At 40.4% G+C, this 18593-nt stretch overlaps 1 protein-coding gene across 5 annotated transcripts in view; it reads left to right on the top strand.

Moving 5' to 3' along the window:
- Nucleotides 1–18593, top strand: part of NBEA (neurobeachin) — a 468711-nt gene that overhangs the window by 141240 nt on the left and 308878 nt on the right. For all 5 annotated transcript variants that reach the window (XM_075198991.1, XM_075198992.1, XM_075198993.1 and 2 more), the window contains exons 11-15: nt 6149–6257; nt 7625–7777; nt 8424–8592; nt 15117–15196; nt 17013–17075. In XM_075198991.1, coding sequence (XP_075055092.1) covers nt 6149–6257; nt 7625–7777; nt 8424–8592; nt 15117–15196; nt 17013–17075 — 574 coding nt within the window. The remainder of the gene's footprint in view (nt 1–6148; nt 6258–7624; nt 7778–8423; nt 8593–15116; nt 15197–17012; nt 17076–18593) is intronic.

An 18593-nucleotide genomic window follows, 5' to 3' on the forward strand; every position in this document is an offset into this window, starting at 1 on the left:
CACCTAAGATATCTGGAACTTGGGGATCATGTCCAGAGTGGCAGAAACACCGGGGCTTTATTCAAACCTGTTCTTGATGCCCAATCAGGACGGTTCATTTTGATCATTTCTAAACCTCAAGGGGCTAAACCAACATCTACGAGTAGACAAGTTTCGGATAGGATCAGTCCTTTGTTTTTACAGTAGGAAGCTCCCATAATCAATTCAGAGCTTTCCACAGCCCAGAGAGTTTTCACAAAGATGATGGCGGTAATGGCAGAAAGTTTACGTGCCTTGGGAGAGAACATTATTCTGCATTTGGACTATTTTCTCCTCAAAGACTTATCAGGTCCTTTTCTCTATTAGCATCTGACCCTGTCTATTCGAATTCTGGAGCAACACGGTTGGATAATCAATTATTCCAGATCCCAGTTGATACCCTCACAGAGAATGAGGTTTCTAGGATTAATAATGGACACCACTTTTCTTTTCTGGAAGTTCTTTTTCCAGAACCTTCTCTACAGATCCCTACAACTCTCTGTATGGTTAATCCTGAGTCACCCTGGTCCTTCCATGTGCTTGGGCATGGGGATTCTAAGGTTGATGGTATCTATGTTCGAAACCCTCCCATACTGTTGTTTTCACTCTCGCACGTTCTAGTGGAATCTACGAAGACATTGATCGTGTCCCCCTTTTTCATCTAGTGACCCAACTAATCGGACTCTCCAGAGAGACTTGTCAGCCTCTGAAATGGTGGCTAGTTCAAGAGCTTCTGATGATGGGCTGATCTTTTGTCCTGTGGTCTTGGATTCTGGTGACCACAGATACTAGTCTGAAGGGCTGGGGAGCTGTTGTTCTCCAGCTTCGTCTCCAGGGTCTTTGGAAAGACAGGAGGCCCATAGATGTTCTCGAGCTAAGAGCCATGCTGTTAGCCCTCCAGGGAGCTCAGTCTCTCCTTCAAGGAAAACCAATCCACCTCCAATCCTTCAATGTCACTGCAGTGGCATATGTAAATTGCCAAGGAGGAACAAGAAGTGCAGAAGCAATGCAGGTTGCGGAACAGGTCTTCTTGTGGGTGGAGAAATTTGTTCCAGCGATTTCGGCAGTGTTTATTCCCGGAGTGAACAACTAGAAGCGGATTATCTCAGAAGGCATGCAATCCTTCCGGGAGAATGGGAACTGCATCCTCAGGTGTTTCAAGAGTTAGTTTGGAAATGGGCCTGCCAGATCTGGATCTGATGGCATCCAGACACAATCACTAGGTTCCAAAATTCTGCACAAGAACCAGAGTTTCTCTGGCTGTAGAGGTAATGTCCATGAGGTTGGACTCCTGTTTAGGATATCACTTTCCACCAAATTCCGATGGTTCCTCGGGTTCTAAGACGAGTACTGTTGGAAAGTTTTCCGATCATTCTGGTGGCACCGAATTGGCTCGGTTGGCTTTGATTTGCCAACATCTTGCTTCTAGTGGAAGGGTCAGGCTGGGCTTTTCCTCTCAGGTCCGATATTTTCAGTTAAGAATCATTTACACCATCCGCACTTGCCTCGGCTGGATTTAATGGCGTGGCTGTTGAAGCCCACCTCTGACGGTTGAGGAGGTTCTCTTCCAGGTTAGTGGAGACCCTCATAAAGGCTCAGAAGCCGGTATCAGCTAAGATCTATCACAAGGTGTGGAGGATCTATGTACTGTAGGGAAGAAGTGTCATAACCCTACCTTTTTCATATTAACCGTTTTCTGGTCTTCAGGATGGGTTAGAGGTGGGACTTAGACTGAGTTCTTTGAAGGTTCAGGTCTCTGTGCTTTCTATGTTCTTTCAGCGCCAGTTGGCTTTCCTCCCTGACGTTTGCACTTTCCTTCAAGGGGGGGTTATTCATGTTCAGCCTCCCAACGTTCCTCCGTTGGCCCCGTGGGATTTGAACTTCGTTATTGAGGTTCTTCAGCGGCCTCCATTCGAACCCCTGGAGTCGGCTGATCTGCATTTATTGACGTGGAAGGTGGTGTTTTTGCTGGCCATTGCATCTACTCAACGTCTGTCGGAGCTTGGAGCCTTGTCCCGTAGGGGTCTTTATCTGGTGTTCCATGATAATAGGACGGTTCATAGGACTGTACCTACTGTCTTGTCTAGGGTGGCTCCTGGTTTTTATTTAAATCATGAGATGGTGGTTCCGGCCTTTAGAGAGAGGATAGCTCCTTCTGGGCCTTCTTCCACTGTTAGTCTGGTCGTGGTCTGGGCTTTACGGGTTTATGTGGACAGGACTTCTGCTGGTTGCAGGACTGACTTTTTTTTGTTCTTTACGAATGTCATAGGAGAGGTTGACCATCCACCAAGCAGACCATTGCTCGTCGGATCAGATCTATGATTAAGCTTGCTTGTGTGTGTAGAAATCTACCTGTGCCTCAGGTTCTTACGGTGCACTCTACCTGTGCGGTGGGGGCTTCCTGTGCTGCTCGCCATGGAGCATCTGCAAACCAGCTGGGTAGGGTGGCAACCTGGTCCTCAGTTCATACCTTTACGAGGTTTTGCCAGTTCAACATTTTTGCATCTGCGGACGCCAGTTTCGGCCGCAGTGTTTTGCGGGCTAGTAGACCAAAGGATTCCCTCCCTTAGGGGCTACTTTAGAAGGTCCCCATGGTTGCAGTGTCCCCCAGAGTGGATGAAGGAGAAAAGAAGATATTTGTACTTACGATAAATCTTTCTCCGATTCCATCTGGAGAACACTCTTTTTCCCTCCCTTTTGCTGTTCTACAGTTAGTTGTGGTGTTGAGCCCTTTTCTTTTGTATTACTGAGGTCTGTGGGATTGCAGAGGGGGAGGGAGTCACCAGCAAACTTAGTTGTTAACTATTTAAGTGCCAACTCCATGCGCCCTCATACAACCCCATGGTAGCAGTGTCCCCCAGATGGAATCGGAGAAAGATTTACCGTAAGTACAAAAATCTTCTTTTCTAGTTTGGCTGCTGGTCTGATGCTTCTGTGCACTTAATGTAGCATAATCTTTACAGTCCAGAACAGGGCATAGTCTACCCCTTGTCCACATCTAAAATGTTATGTACTATCTGAGTGCTTCAGGGAGCAGACATCTTTTTTCAGAGGTAAACCTCAGTCGATGTAGTGTTTTATGACCAGGATGTAAGCAAGCGGAGACAGGGATATTACAGATGGCTTTAATGCCAGACTGTGTGATTAAAATATCAAGGGAAGCCATTGCACAGCCATTGCACAAGCCCTTGCATTGCCTCATGTTTGCATTGCGGTGCAGTTAGATGACTTAGTCAAAATCCTGCGCTTACCCCTACTGGAATATTGTTTATTTAGGCTGTAAATTCTTTCAACAGGTGTTTGTTCTATTTCCATGTGTTTATCATTTCCCCCTAGTCCTGTAACTGCTGTGAGGTGTTCGTCTTACTATCTCACATAGTCCATATCATTTACCCCTAGACCCGTTACTGCTGTGACGTGTTCGTCTTACTAACTCACATAGTCCATATCTTTCCCCCTAGTCCTGTTACTGCTATGACGTGTTCGTCTTACTAACTCACATAGTCCATATCTTTCCCCCTAGTCCTGTTACTGCTGTGGCGTGTTTGTCTTACGATCTCACAGTCCATATAATTTCCCCCTAGTACTATTACAGCTGTGAGGTGTTCGTCTTACTATCTCACATAGTCCATGTCATACATATTTATTTAGACAATTTCCATAACAAGTCGAGGTTAGTTTCATTTTGGGTCTGGCTCAAATACACATAGATAACTTGACTAAAATTGCAGTCCTGGACATGTAATGCTCTTGTTTAAAACAAAATAAAATAGTTAACATGATTAAAGCTTCCGTTTAAACATCTTATGAATTGGTCTGCAGTGCAGTAAAATGGCTAAATGTGGTTTAATCTGAATTCTTTCGTTTTCAAAATGTCAGAAGTGGTCAGCAAGGAGCAGAACCTTTTGTGATTTTATTTAATCATGTAACATTTTATGTAGAAATTGGCAAGAATACAAGAAGGTCCTGTCTTGCAATTATCTAGAATACCAGAAGTTGATGATTTAGGTAATGTTACAAAACTCTACATCGCCTATCTGAGAAGCAGGGGGTTTTCTGTAGTTCACAGCCACTTTAACAAAAAGGAAAAAAGTACATTATGAACCAAAAGTAGCCTCTGCCCTCTTGCATGAATAGAAGCGTATAGCCATGCTGCTGGGACTGTCTTCATTGTAGATTTAATGGGAATATTTTCAAGGCTTTCTTTAATATACTGTGTAAAAATATCTAAACTCTGATATAACCAGTCTCTCTTAGGTCTTGAGGCACACACTTTTCAAACGTTTTTGTATAAACTTTCTGTTCATTGCCTTTCTCCCTAAGGAAATTGCTTCTTTCGCTCGCAGGCTGAATAATCTTCTTAACAGTGTGAGAACCACAGTTACAGGAATATGACAGATTGTTGGGGGTATAATGTTGAATTTTGTAGTTGCAAATGGCTTCTTTAAAGTTCTTAGATTTAACACATGGTGCTAAATCCATTTCAAAACTGCATTATTATAAGGTGTGTTAATGTTGAATTTGAAGTCATGCAAAATGTGGCATATTAGATCTCCATTACCTCCCTAATCTGACAGAACACCTATTCACAGTACTGGAACTCTTCATCATATTTGTGTCTTTAAAACATCAGATATGCTTCTTTTTGAACTCTTATAAATATGCTTTGGGGAAAGGACAGGACATATATTTACAAGATACAACTAAACTGCTGCTGAGTCTGTGATCTTTTACATGTGCCCATTGTTGGTTGTGGCATTTGGAAGGAACTATAGCAATAAATGTGGTTTGCAGAATAGACACGCACTGGCATGACTCTGTTTTATACTTCTGAATGTAGGGTATTGTACAAGAGCCTTAAACAGCAACTAGGTCTCTGCCACAGACATTCCTATCGGTCGTTTAACGATGATGTAGCACTGACCACCCAAATTGCACTATGATCCGAGCAGCATGTGGGGCTAACTTTATGGTGGTGTCATACAGGCTCTTCTCCAGTTTCAGAAGAACTCGGGTCTAATTTTGATAGTGTTTTTATTTTAGCTTAAAAAGTGAAACGTCCCACATCTTATAATAAGCGCTTGAAAAGTCTGCTTAAATATAATTTACTTTCAATTGGAAAGTGTTTTTATTTATTTAACACTTGTCCAAAACGCCACTCACTACATTTTAAAAGCCGCTCCACTCTCCCTTCCCCTCCCCACCCCATCTATTTCTGGATTATGTTTTTACTTTTGCTGTCTTGTTATTTGTTAACAATGTAAAAGTCTGAATATCTGATATAATTGACTGTAACCATGATACATTGTTATGTTTGTTTTGCTTTATTTTACAAACACAAAAAAAATCTTTCTAAGTTAAAAGAAAATTCGGCTCCATAAAAACCGCTCGTGTGATAGCATCTCGGCTTCCCGCATAAAAAATTAATTATTATAATTTGGAGCAAATAGACACTGTGCCTAGTCGTTGAGTGAAAATAACCTGTGTGTCAGCGCCCTTAGGGGCATATTCAATTGTCGGCGGAAACGCCGAAAATCTCGTGCTCAATGCACTATTACCGTAATAGTGCGCAGAAAAAACGTTATTGCGGTAGTTTTCTTGCTGGATTTCAGCTCGCAGCTCCCTGAGCCGCGAGCTGAAATCCAGCTATAACGGTAGTAGTTTTAACGCCGTGGAATCCCGTGACAATTGAATATGCCCCTTAGTGTTGAACTTTCCATGCAGCAGTAAAGTAGCTGAGGAATGTCTCTTCAGTCTGATGTTCCTGCTGACAGAAGGAAACTGCCTGAAAAGTGCTACATAGCATCCAGCTATTTCACTGATCTTGTGACAAGTGCAGGAGAATTACTTCTGAAGTATTTTTTTGCTTGAGCTATTTTGCAGCTAGCGCTGAATGATGCCGGTAGGGAATGTGCACATGGCGGCACCCTATAGGCAAAACCCATTCATTTCAAGATAGCAGTATGAAAATAAAAACACAGCAGACTCAACGCCCATATGATGCCAACCTTACACCAGGGCATCTTCTAGATTATGTAAGATGCCATAAATGATCTGCACCCTTTTTAAAAGAGTCGATATGCTGTGTTCTTACTGTAAAGCAGAGTGACTAAATGTGACCTATTTCCAGTGCGACACTCCTGGCGTTCCTGGTGGAGCTGCTGAAGAGCTCGGTGGCCATGCAGGAGCAGATGCTGGGTGGAAAAGGCTTCTTAGTCATCGGCTACCTTTTGGAAAAGGTGAGATGTTGTAGTATGTCACATACGTCAGTAAGCATAATACAGCTCAAGTTTTCAGTGTTTCTTGTTACATTGTCATTTTCCTGACATCTTTTCAAACTGTAACATTTCGTGGCTATTTCTCTTACAATACAGTACAAGATTATTGGGATTTTCTGTAACCCGTATTACGTTAATTTAAATGTTAAATTGAGTTATTATCAGTAGATATGTGTAATCTTACTACTAGAAGGTTTCTGCTTGAAGTGATTTTGATAAGCCTCAGTGTGTTTAAGAACATGGGACACTGGGACCGTGGCAATAGTTTTACAGCTGGTAACAAGTTGGGTTACAAATCTCTGTGTTGTAGTGTTTTCCCAGCAGAAGAGGAATATAGCAAGCTTAGGGTGTGGTGTTCTCATATATTGTGAAGCTAGAGAGAAGAACACCATATTACCCAGCGCTGTACAGAGAATTGTCCATTTTTGTCAGCAGTCATTTAACCTACCAGTATGTTTTTGGATTTGGGATGAAACTGGAGGAAACCCCACAAACACAGGGAGAACACGGAGGCCCCACTCTGGTCGAGGATCCATTGGAATCCTCTGGTTGTGGGTGGAGCCAGATGTGATCATGTGACCTTCAGTGAGTCAATCTCCTATGTTGGTTCACTAATTGTAATGTTTATTGATTAGGTTTCCCCCTGCTCTTGTTATAAGCTCTTCACACAGATGACCTGGTGTACATGTTACTCAAATACAGTGTGGAATAACCCAATACACTAATAACTAGCAAAAGTGTATTATGCCTCAATGTTGTCACATGATCCTGGTTATTGATTCAGTCAGCAAAATGGCTGCCTACATTATGTGTAGGGGACCAGTGTAAGGCAGCGTTACATACATGTGAATGGCAGCTTGGTACTGGAATAACCATTTGGTGTAAGACTCAAGCCATATGGGCATGACTAAACAAATTCCATAAACAGCCTTTTGTCAGCACTTTTTTTGTATTTTATTTCCTTTTGTAAGAGGTGGGAACCCATGGAATAGATGTTGAACCAATAGACCTAGTTCCAGGTACCCTTCATTTCAGACAAATGGTGACCGCTCTATAGTTTAGTTTAATTTTTTTTTTTAGCTGTAGGGGAGTCTCCTTGTTTTCAATGTAGTATTTTCCTTTAAGGGTCTGTTCACATCCGTTCGTTGAACACTGAACATTTTGCCTGTGTTTCTTTTTCTACTGTTTAAAAACAAAAACTAATGACATTGAAAGGAGTATGGCAAAGCCTGTATAAAGTCTTACTGCGCTGAATGTCCTGTGTTATTTGACTGTGTCTCGTAAGTCAATGGTTAAGGTTTATAATGTTATGTCCTTTTCCCTTGTAGTCCTCTAGGGTTCACATAACTAGAGCAGTGCTGGAACAGTTTCTGTCATTTGCAAAGTACCTGGACGGATTGTCTCATGGGGCACCTTTACTTAAGCAGCTTTGTGATCATATCCTCTTCAACCCTGCCATCTGGATACACACTCCAGCAAAGGTAACACCGCATCAGTGCTGGTTCCTGCACTTGTATAGGATTCTCTGCCCAAGTGACATTCTCCCTGAAAATACCAACAGAGCAATGTGGGGAAATGTGCTTTAACGAATAGCAATAAATGGGCTTACACTTTATCTGTCCTAAAATGAGGATGGGATGTGATTGGTTGCCATGGGTTACAGCCCCTTTTTGTGCATATATATATTTTTTTGTATTCGTTACTTGATACAAAATCCCAGTCTTATGGACAGATTACATTCAGCGTGAGAGGACGTGATGAGTCTCCGGACCGTCCAAGGACACACATCGTCTCTGTGTTTTTACACAAATCTCCACTCATTTTCTCTCATATGTTTATGTGAGATTTTAGAACCGTATTGACCAGCAAGGTGCCAGTAACTGCCATAATAGCCACAGCTGCTGGAGTAATTTGCTGTTTACCTGTCTGTGAGGATTCAGCTTAATATTATTATTATTATTATTATTATTATTATTATAAAGTAAGCCTTTTTGTTTTGCACAGGGCTCTACAATAAGTAAAACATGAACAGGTATCACATATACAATAACAAACCAAACACCCTCAGGATATAGAGGGCTGTACATTTTTTGCCATGTATTGTAATTGCTCCCTTGTATGTTTCAGGTGCAGCTTTCCTTGTACACCTACTTATCAGCTGAGTTTATCGGCACTGCCACGATCTATACCACCATCCGTAGGGTGGGAACAGTATTACAGCTAATGCACACTCTGAAATATTACTACTGGGTTGTAAATCCTACAGACAGTAGCGGGATTAATCCCAAAGGCCTTGGTAAGTAATGTCCTACAGATGTGTGCCGCTTTCTTTGTCTTCCCTCTTAAAAGGAAACCTTCCTGGAATACTTTAAGCACTGTCATCACTGCCAGCCATACAATGATTACCTATCTTGTCTTATTTAACATATGTCACTACTTATCCATGCCGTAGATGTGATTGGGGATTAAGTGGGGAAACATCGGTGAGGGCCAAACTAGTTCTGTAGAAGACTCCTACATTTCTTTAGGGGATAATACATCTGTTATAACTCATTTATATTTGTAATAACTGCATTGTAATTTATTTCAGTTTTCACATCTCAACCTCATTTTTAAATACAGCCTGATAACCTTATCAGAGCTATTAAACCAATGGAAACATAATGTTGGGTATCCGTCCTTTCCGCTCCCCTATGCACAGACAAATTTACTGTTTCAGTTATAAAGTAATGTTTACTGAACCGAAGTCACCACTAGAGCTACCTATGTCCTTTCCACTGTTGTAGATCTACAAGTACCAGGAATTTAAGTTTACAGTTTCTACAATTAGTACAGATTCACAACAGCTGGAGAGCCATAGGCTTCCTAACCCTGCTGAGCGGTCACGGTCACTAATCCCAACATTGGTGTCACTTCTATAGTAGAAGCATGTTGTTCTGTATTAGTCTCTACAAGAAAAGGAATGACTTGCTGTAACCCAAAACCATTGCCACTAATCATAGACTCTGTTGCTGCACAGACTGCAGTGTAAAATTGCTATTCCCTTAAAATTATCTCCGTTATTTATGCACTATGTAGCTTTTACAAGTACTCATAAAATAGAAATATAAGATGACTGCAACATCAGAACTTTTGATTTAATAAGGCACATTAGTTCATGTTTGTACAATGCAATTGTTTAAAACATGTCTCTGAGGAAGGAAGACAATCATACAGCCTTTAATGGTATTAAAATGTGATTTATACTTAGTAATTTACTGGACTGCAGTAATGTCCATAGACAGAGCCCAGATTGTCAATTATCCAGGTCAATGAGAAAATATGCCTTGTAGATATGTAAATGGTTTCTCATTTAGTTAGCTGTGCTGACAGCTTGCATCATCTACAGTGGGAGCTGTCATATTTTTTCCTTGCCCATCAACATTCCTCAAAGAGAACTCTGGCCACAGCGCCATCTACGTGTCTGTTTATGCATTGCATGATATGCCATGATTTTCTGAGAACAATGTGTAACACATTATTCCTTAATGCTCAGGGGACTAGTTTGCTTTTAACATCAATAAGAATCAGACATGTGTTGTGCTATTTGCTATTCCACCTTCAGAAGTACAGAAAAGGTTTTAAAAATGAAAGAATTACTGAAGAGTTGTCTTATGATTCTTCATAAATGGAAGCGTGGGATGTTGTTCCAAGTCTCTTATTTCTGGGGACATTTTTAAAGAAGAAATAATGCACCATTTCTGTTACATGGGAAGAATTCTATCGCTTTAGTCTTTGAGGTTGACAAGCTGAGCATCATGAGAGATGGACCTAGGGGCAGCCAGGGTCAGTAGTTGCCTATTACAGTTTTTGCCACTTCCAATGTACAAATTGATCTATAATCTCTCTTGTGGCTGGGACATTAGGGGGTGTTTTCTAATGAGCATTGGAGTGATGTAAGCTGTGTGTCACAGTACAAAGAGGCATTAATATTTAGCACTGATCAAGGATAGTATAGAAAAATACAAACATTTAGTTATCAGTAGTGAACATTGATTATTGACTGGGATGTGTTGCTAATGTCAATGTATTGTCATAATTGATATATCTTTTTAAGTGTGTTTTTATATTTTAAGCTGGAGTCCATTTTAAATGGAGTCCTGCTCAGCAAATCAAAAGATCAAAAGTAGGTACCTAGGGGTTGATAGATCACACAGACAATGGTATCTTTAGTACACAATAAGTCATAAACTGTACAATAAATAAGGAAAACTAAACTATGTGCAAAGAAGAGACAACCAATAACCAGTTCAGTCACCAAACCCTCCACAGCATCCCATATAATATGAATGTGTACACTGCTATGCATTCTGAGCAGGTCCTCTCCAGGCCATGTATAGTTTGTCCAGTGGAAAACTTGTACATGTTTATGGAATAGACGTGTACTCACCTGTGGCTTAAGGTGTTTGTTTTTCCTGCCCATCTGGTCATAGGAAATGGTCATAGAATGTTCTTCCCATTAGACATGCTGAGGATATTGTCACATGTCCTGTTTTGAACTCTGTTTGCGTTTAGAGAAAAAGGAGAAAGCTGATTTCACTAGGACACACTATGCATAATTAATCCTATCAGTATGTTTTTGGAGAGTGGGAGGAAACCGGAGCACCTGGCGGAAAGCCACGCAAATATGTAGAGAACATGCAAGCTCCACACCGATAGGACACTAGTTTGAATCGGACCCATGACCCCAGTGCTGAGATGCAGCAATGCTAACCATTGTGCTGCCAAATAGACACAAGCTCCGTAGTAAATCTGAAAAGGCAGTTAGCTTTAAAGTATTAAATGACTTATGCTTGGATCACCGAGTGTGGCGTGAACTCATTTGTTAGAAGTGCAGCCAGTTTTGAGATTTGTTTAATGGCTTATTGAGCTCAGAGTGTCTCCCAGGAGCCAATATGTAAGAAAACTCATTGTATGTACACTTAAGTCCTGTTAAAATATCAGTAAAATTGGTCTTGTGGAACGAGGCCGCAAACTTGTGTTGCATTAATTATCCCAGGAAAGATAGCGGACTTGCTACTGTAGAGATGAGATGCTTTTCAATCATTTAGCAGAAAAAATCCCCTTAAGCTGGGTACACACCTATACAGTCATACTTCAGATGCAATATCTCTAACCATTTCACCAATGATTAGATCCTGATGAGCATGCCGATTCATGTGTGTACACTTACACGATTTACCTTCAGATCTGTGCTCTTTATCTCATAACCATCTGCTGAAAATACATTGTTCTATTGTTGATCGTGATTTTTAGGAAGTTTAGAAAACCAAATCAACAGATGTAACATGCTTTGGTACGATAAAACCTGATCATAAGAACATACAAACTCTTGCAATATCTGAACAATCGTGTGATCTCCATGATAATTACATAGGTGTCTACCTAGCTTAAGAGATGTACTTTTACTGGGTTTAAAAAATCGGGAGAAAACAAAGCCATGGGAGCTACTACCAGACGTTATCTTAAAAGTGAGCAAGAACAGCAAATGTAAATGAAATTATATGTAACACCCCCTTGTGTATTAAGCGTTGTGAGGGTATATATATATTGAACCACGCAGATGCTTCTCACCTTGGTACTTGGTTTTCAGTGCCTCCACCCGAATCTCTGCTTTCTCTTCTGGGGGGTGTTCAAAAGATACACCAGGGGGAGATTCGGGAAACCCCCTGCCCAGTATTAACACTCTGTGACAAAATGTGTGCTGCAAAAGCCAGCCAGGCACATTTATTTAAATGGAAATCCTAAATGCAGCTTTGTAATTTTATAGAAAAATATACTTTGGTATAATTTGAAATAATAGTGCAAACAATACAATACAGTAATAAAACAAGTGTGGATGAAAGTGGCGCACCACTTCTTACTATGCACACCAAGTTAACACAAAAAACTCGCAATAAATCAATAACAGCATACAATATAATATAATATATAACAATATAACCATTAACTGTCACAGCTTTATACACATGAAAAAATATATCAGATATCTTACTTGCTCCTGATACTGTGAATATCTTGCAGGGTGAATTTATATATTTTCCCTTATAGCCCTACAATGTACTGCCAAACACACACAGCAGTATTCAAACACACCACACAAATAGAGCAGTGCACTGCAAGTTGGGGCCCTTCTGTATGTATGCAGCATGGCATGGAAACATCATGTGTCCAGTTTGCAGATTTTGGAGATCTTTAAATCACTTGCAGTGAGGTACAGCAGTCACAGTATGCAGACCCTCCTCTAGCAACAACTGTAAAATCCTTTCTAATTTGTATCCTGGGACTTGTAGTTCCACAAGTGCTGATTAGACACACACTTGGTGCATATTTACCTGCCCACCCATCTATCCCTAACTCTTCAGCCCTTGTGGCCAGATATAGTCCAAACCCCACTTGAACAACAACAGATAGATAAAAATAACCAGTAACTTATCTGCACCAGTGTGTCACAGGTCTGAACTTGATTATCTCCAAAATGGCTGACTTGTAAAATGTCCTTCTTCAGAGATGCATGCAAACCTCCTCCTACAGCTTCAAACTGTGGCTTCCAGCAGGTTCTGTTCAGAACTGCACCGAGCTTTGATATCTCTGCAGACTGCTCTCTCTGCTCAGATCACTCATCCAGTGCCCTTCTGCCTAGGGTCACCTATCTGAACTGGTCACACAGCTCAGTCTCTCCCAGGATGCTCCTCTCTCCCTCTCTCTCTCCGCCCTCTGGTTTCTCAGTCTTCTTAGGCTCCGCCCCCTCTTCATAACAGCTTTCTGGGAGATGTAGTTCCTTCTCCTTGACTGGTAAATAGCTATATGCATCTCTTTTCTTACTGATGCAATTGTGATTATTAGCCCCTGGGTGCTCAAGTCCAACTGCAGCATCCCCAGGGGTTACATATATGTAATGTTTGTCTGTGTATTGTTGCTATTTATTTAAATAGATGGTCGCTTTTGACCAAACAGAAATGTCTTGAAAATGATAAATTCCTGACAATGGGGCTAATTTAATACAAGATTTTTTTATCTTAAAACCAAGTGCACACTACTGATGTGCCTTTCACTAGTCGCTAAACTTCCATATTATAATATCAAAATTCTTTGCGTTATATGCAAATAGCCAAATGGGGCAGGGTTTTGAAATGGATAGAAATTTGCTATTTTGCAGCCGAAATAACAGCATTAGTTATACTTGTATTTCAAAACCAGTGATAATAGGGAAACTATGTTGTACAAGATCGTCCTATTGTTTAACAATAGGACTTAACGGCATTAAAAATTATGTTTAATATTCTTTTAATGTCAAAAGATAATTTCATCTTTTTGTCATTATTCATTTTCCTAATCAACTCTTTTTGTTTGTTTTTATAAATGACTGTTTTTGACAATTCTGTGTAGTCTACAATATTTTTTACATAGTTTTAGCAGAAGGTCAGGTTAGTGTTTTGGTTGAGGAAAATAATGTCTGCATGTGAATCTGCAGACAGTCATTTTGTGCCTGTGGTATTAGCAGTATAGAAGATTTGTGCACTGTTCTGGAGTTGACAAGGTTAAAGAGAAATAGACATTGGTTACAAATGAGCGTCATGGGTAATGATTTAATTAAACAGTGTGTTATATAGAAATAGATGCACCTGTGACATAAACAGAATGAAGGCAATAATTTTGAGGCTGAACCAATATCCATCAGAATGCACTGGTGCTCTGTGTACGGTCTCTGGGATTCACAACCAATTAGAACGTTTCTTGACCCCCAGGCTGCCATTCACTGTCAGAAAGAGATGGTCCAGAGATGGAGGAGTTTTGTAGTACTTAGGATAATTTGGCTATATGGGGTACTTTTCGATAAGCGCTGTGGATGATAATTCTTTAGACTTGGCTGAGATATTTGGGGCTCTCTGTGCAGAATGATTTATATTCATGTGTTTCATGTACATTTGTAGAAAAATATAATGACCAAAAAATGTATGTATGACCTAGCTTTCCATGTAAATTGCTTAGACTGAATTAAAATTGCATTGACAGAGTCTCCGTAAGAAATGTGTGAGAAATATACACTTGGACATCTCGCATTCTGCAGAATTCTTTTGTAGGCTAGAAACATCACAGCTGAGCTGATCGCTGTGTGAACATTGTTCAATACTAAATACATCTGTACTCTAGGCATGCAAAGAAGCGTCACTACTGGAGCATGCAGATTTCCCTATTTCACGAAAAACTGATATGTGTGAACTCAACACAAGCAAATAAAATGCATTGACCGTGTAGCTTCCAATTTATTTTCAGTGCTGGAGATTTAACACACCTTGTCCATTTCCTTGTTACCATATTATTATTTAGCTAGATATGCCTCACATACAGTACTCAGCGGGGAAGGCACACCAGAGCCCAGTATGTATAGAGGGAAGGCACACCAGAGCCCAGTATGTATAGAGGGAAGGCACACCAGAGCCCAGTATGTATAGAGGGAAGGCGCACCAGTGCCCAGTACGTATCGAAGGAAGGCACACCAGTGCCCAGTACGTATAGAGGGAAGGCGCACCAGTGCCCAGTACGTATCGAGGGAAGGCACACCAGTGTCCAGTGCTTAGAGAGGGAAGGCACACCAGTGTCCAGTGCTTAGAGAGGGAAGGCACACCAGTGTCCAGTACGTATAGAGGGAAGGCACACCAGTGTCCAGTACGTATAGAGGGAAGGCGCACCAGTGTCCAGTACGTATAGAGGGAAGAAGTTGGTCATGTTCTTCGTGCATTTCATACAATATTAAATCATTTTTCTCTTTCCTTTTAGATGGTGCCCGACCTTCTCAAAAAGAAATCATTTCATTACGTGCATTTATGTTGCTTTTCTTGAAGCAATTGATTCTTAAGGTAAATCATTTTGCTTATAGTGCTCGTCTTACTACTTTATAGGGTGTACATATATAATGTAATAACTGTGTTTGACAGGGCTACAGTATGTTCAGAGCATAGAAAGGAAACTGCACTTTAGAAAGAATTAGCAGGAAATTGTAGATTATTATGGTTATAATTTATTGTGTATTTAAACTAAAACAACTGATATTCTGTGATGTACAGCAGGGCCTTCTTGACAGAGCACGTCATGTCACTCTATAAAGATAACTCCCCTCCCTAGTGTAACTAGGGCTAACTGCATCCAAGGGGTATGGGATCTCTAGATAAGAGAACTTGGATCACTATGTTGAGGATTGTTTGAAGTACATTAAAAAGAAATCCAATATCTTTACACACATTGTCCTTTGTGTTCTGCTGCTCATTAAATTGGTTAAAAGTGCTCATCACAGTGATTGTATGGGGTGGAATTGGGTGATCATATCTGCGAGTATTTCAGCAACAAGATCAAGGTAGACACACAGGTTGTGTGTTCAGTAAAACTCATTTAAGAGTATTTTTAATCACAAACGTCCTCAATTTTCTGGGCCGTGGCCCCTTCCGCAGGCCCCCCGCCAAACATCATGCTGTTTTACTCTTGTAATTTTTAATACTCCTGAAGGAGTTTCACTGCCTCTGTGTGCTCCTTGGTCTTGTTGCTGACATAGGATTCCCTACTGGATCTTCAATCCATCTTGGACTTGTACCAGGTATAGACATTTGTGCTTTATTTGGCAGCATACTGATTTGCATATCATGTCATACACACCTGGACATGACAAAGTAACATCAATTTATTTGTTTTTATAAAAGATCTTATCCCTTTATTTACCTCTATAGTGATAACAGCATTATGTTGTGGTCCTCTTACCAATCATGTGACTGATTTGGAGACATGTGACTGATGTGGAGACTTGTAGCACCATTATGATCCCTGGCAGACCCTGACTCGCTAGATATGACTTAAATGTGGTACCACATATAACATATTATATTAGTGAGCAAAATTCTTATATGCATTTTTGGATGGTAGTAAGTCTCCTGCTCTCTTTTACTATTTATTGACATCTGAAGAGTGCAGATGGAGGAAAAGTTATGTAGGGGTGCACTTTAAGGATACCAAATAATAGGGTTACCTTGTGCTAGATATTCTGTAATCTCCAGGTTTTGAAGCATGTTCTAGAATTTTTTGCTTTGAAAACCGTTATTGGCACAGCTTTTTTTGCCTTTTATTTAAAGGTGGTTTCAGAAACTACTTCCAATGTTTCTAGAGCTACATTGCATGACCTACAAATACCTTTATTTAAATTACTAGCGGTTCTTTTAGGGGCTAGATTTCCTTCTCATATTCTAATTGTCTTCATATTTCCTATATGACTGCGGACTGCTATGCTGCCATACAGTAAATGGGCACAAATGTGTAATTTTGTGTTCCTGATGACACCTGCTATGTGTGTTCAGTATAGAATACGTCTGTAGAAAATGTTAAGGATTTCCCAGAATAGACCTCAGAACCATAGCTGTCACTATTCCCTGCCCCACATGAACAATGTCATCTAGTCTTATAGGTGTAAACAACGCTTGAAAAATTGAGTCATGATCCCAGAACACAAATCTGCTGCATGTATGTTATAATCTAGCTGGTTAATGTCATTGCACAGGTACCTCATTCCACCCATGATAAACATTTAGAGTTTATTGTCACCAATGGAATATTATGTGTTTGAAGAAATGTATATGTTGCCTCTGAAAAACATTATCTACACCAAGTAACAATCTGTTCTTGTTTTGTCAGGATCGAGGGGTCAAAGAAGATGAGCTACAGAGCATTCTAAACTATCTGCTGACAATGCACGAGGTATGCGCTCTATTATAGAAATGCACTTTTGTTTCTCTGGGGGTTTGTTAGTAAAGTTGTATCTGTTTTATACATAGTATAGAGGTGGATGAGTATTTACGTCAGTTTGTAAACATTGGGCCTGATTCATTAAGAAACGTTAGACAAAAAAAGTTTTCTCCTGCACAAAACCATGTTGCAATGCAAGGGGTGCAAATTAGTTTATTATTTTGCACATAAGATAAATACTGGTTGTTTTTTCATGTAGCACACAAATACTTAATAGCTTTATTTGTATACTGAAATTGAATACTGATCTAGGACATGCTGTACCCCAACTGTAAATCTGCCATTAAATTTGCCTCCCCCCCTCCAATGGAACATGGTTTTGCCAAGGTGCAAAGTTACTGATTTTTTTTTTTTTTTGCTTTCCTTAATGAATCAGGCCCATTGTGTTTAACATTGTATGTGGCTGCTGTTGTTTGATGTGAATCTTACAGGAACATTTGTCAGACTTACAGATGGAAAGAGTGGGGATAGTGTAACATGGGATGAATGGTTCTGAATAAATTTGGTGGGATTTTGACATAATTAACAGAGGAAGCATTTGGACCAACCTGTACAGGATAAGCATGTGCGAAATTATTTATTTCACGTTAAGTTAGATATTTCTTATTATACATTTGGTATCTTTCTTGTAAGAGTTAAATCTATAAATAATCCAGTTACAAAAGGAAGTATCATGATTTTTAATGTGGTGCATAATTTAAATAATTTTATAATTTAATATAAAAGATCATACGATGTCACATTGCCCCTTCCTTTCAATATAATTTTTACTGAGTGTAGTATTTTAATGTACGCTGCAGATGTGCACACATTGCTTTCGCACATTGATGGTGGCCGTTTTGTGGTCTCAATCATTAGATATGGAAATCCTATTCACTGAGAATATTACACTGTACAGCAGTGTTGGGTATTATAGGGCTGGTCTGGCACACTGTACAGCAGTGCCTGGTATTATAGGCTGGTCTGGTACACTGTACATCAGTGTCTGGTATTATAGGCTGGTCTGGTACACTGTACAGCAGTGTCTGGTATTATAGGCTGGTCTGGTACACTGTACAGCAGTGTCTGGTATTATAGGCTGGTCTGGTACACTGTACAGCAGTGTCTGGTATTATAGGCTGGTCTGGTACACTGTACAGCAGTGCCTGGTATTATAGGCTGGTCTGATACACTGTACAGCAGTGTCTGGTATTATAGGCTGGTCTGGTACACTGTACAGCAGTGCCTGGTATTATAGGCTGGTCTGATACACTGTACAGCAGTGTCTGGTATTATAGGCTGGTCTGGTACACTGTACAGCAGTGCCTGGTATTGTAGGCTGGTCTGGTACACTGTACAGCAGTGCCTGGTATTATAGGCTGGTCTGGTACACTGTACAGCAGTGCCTGGTATTATAGGCTGGTCTGGTACACTGTACAGCAGTGTCGGGTATTATAGGCTGGTCTGGTACACTGTGCAGCAGTGTCTGGT

The sequence above is a fragment of the Mixophyes fleayi genome, chromosome 2 (genome assembly GCF_038048845.1).
Source record: "Mixophyes fleayi isolate aMixFle1 chromosome 2, aMixFle1.hap1, whole genome shotgun sequence".
Taxonomy (NCBI): domain Eukaryota; kingdom Metazoa; phylum Chordata; class Amphibia; order Anura; family Limnodynastidae; genus Mixophyes; species Mixophyes fleayi.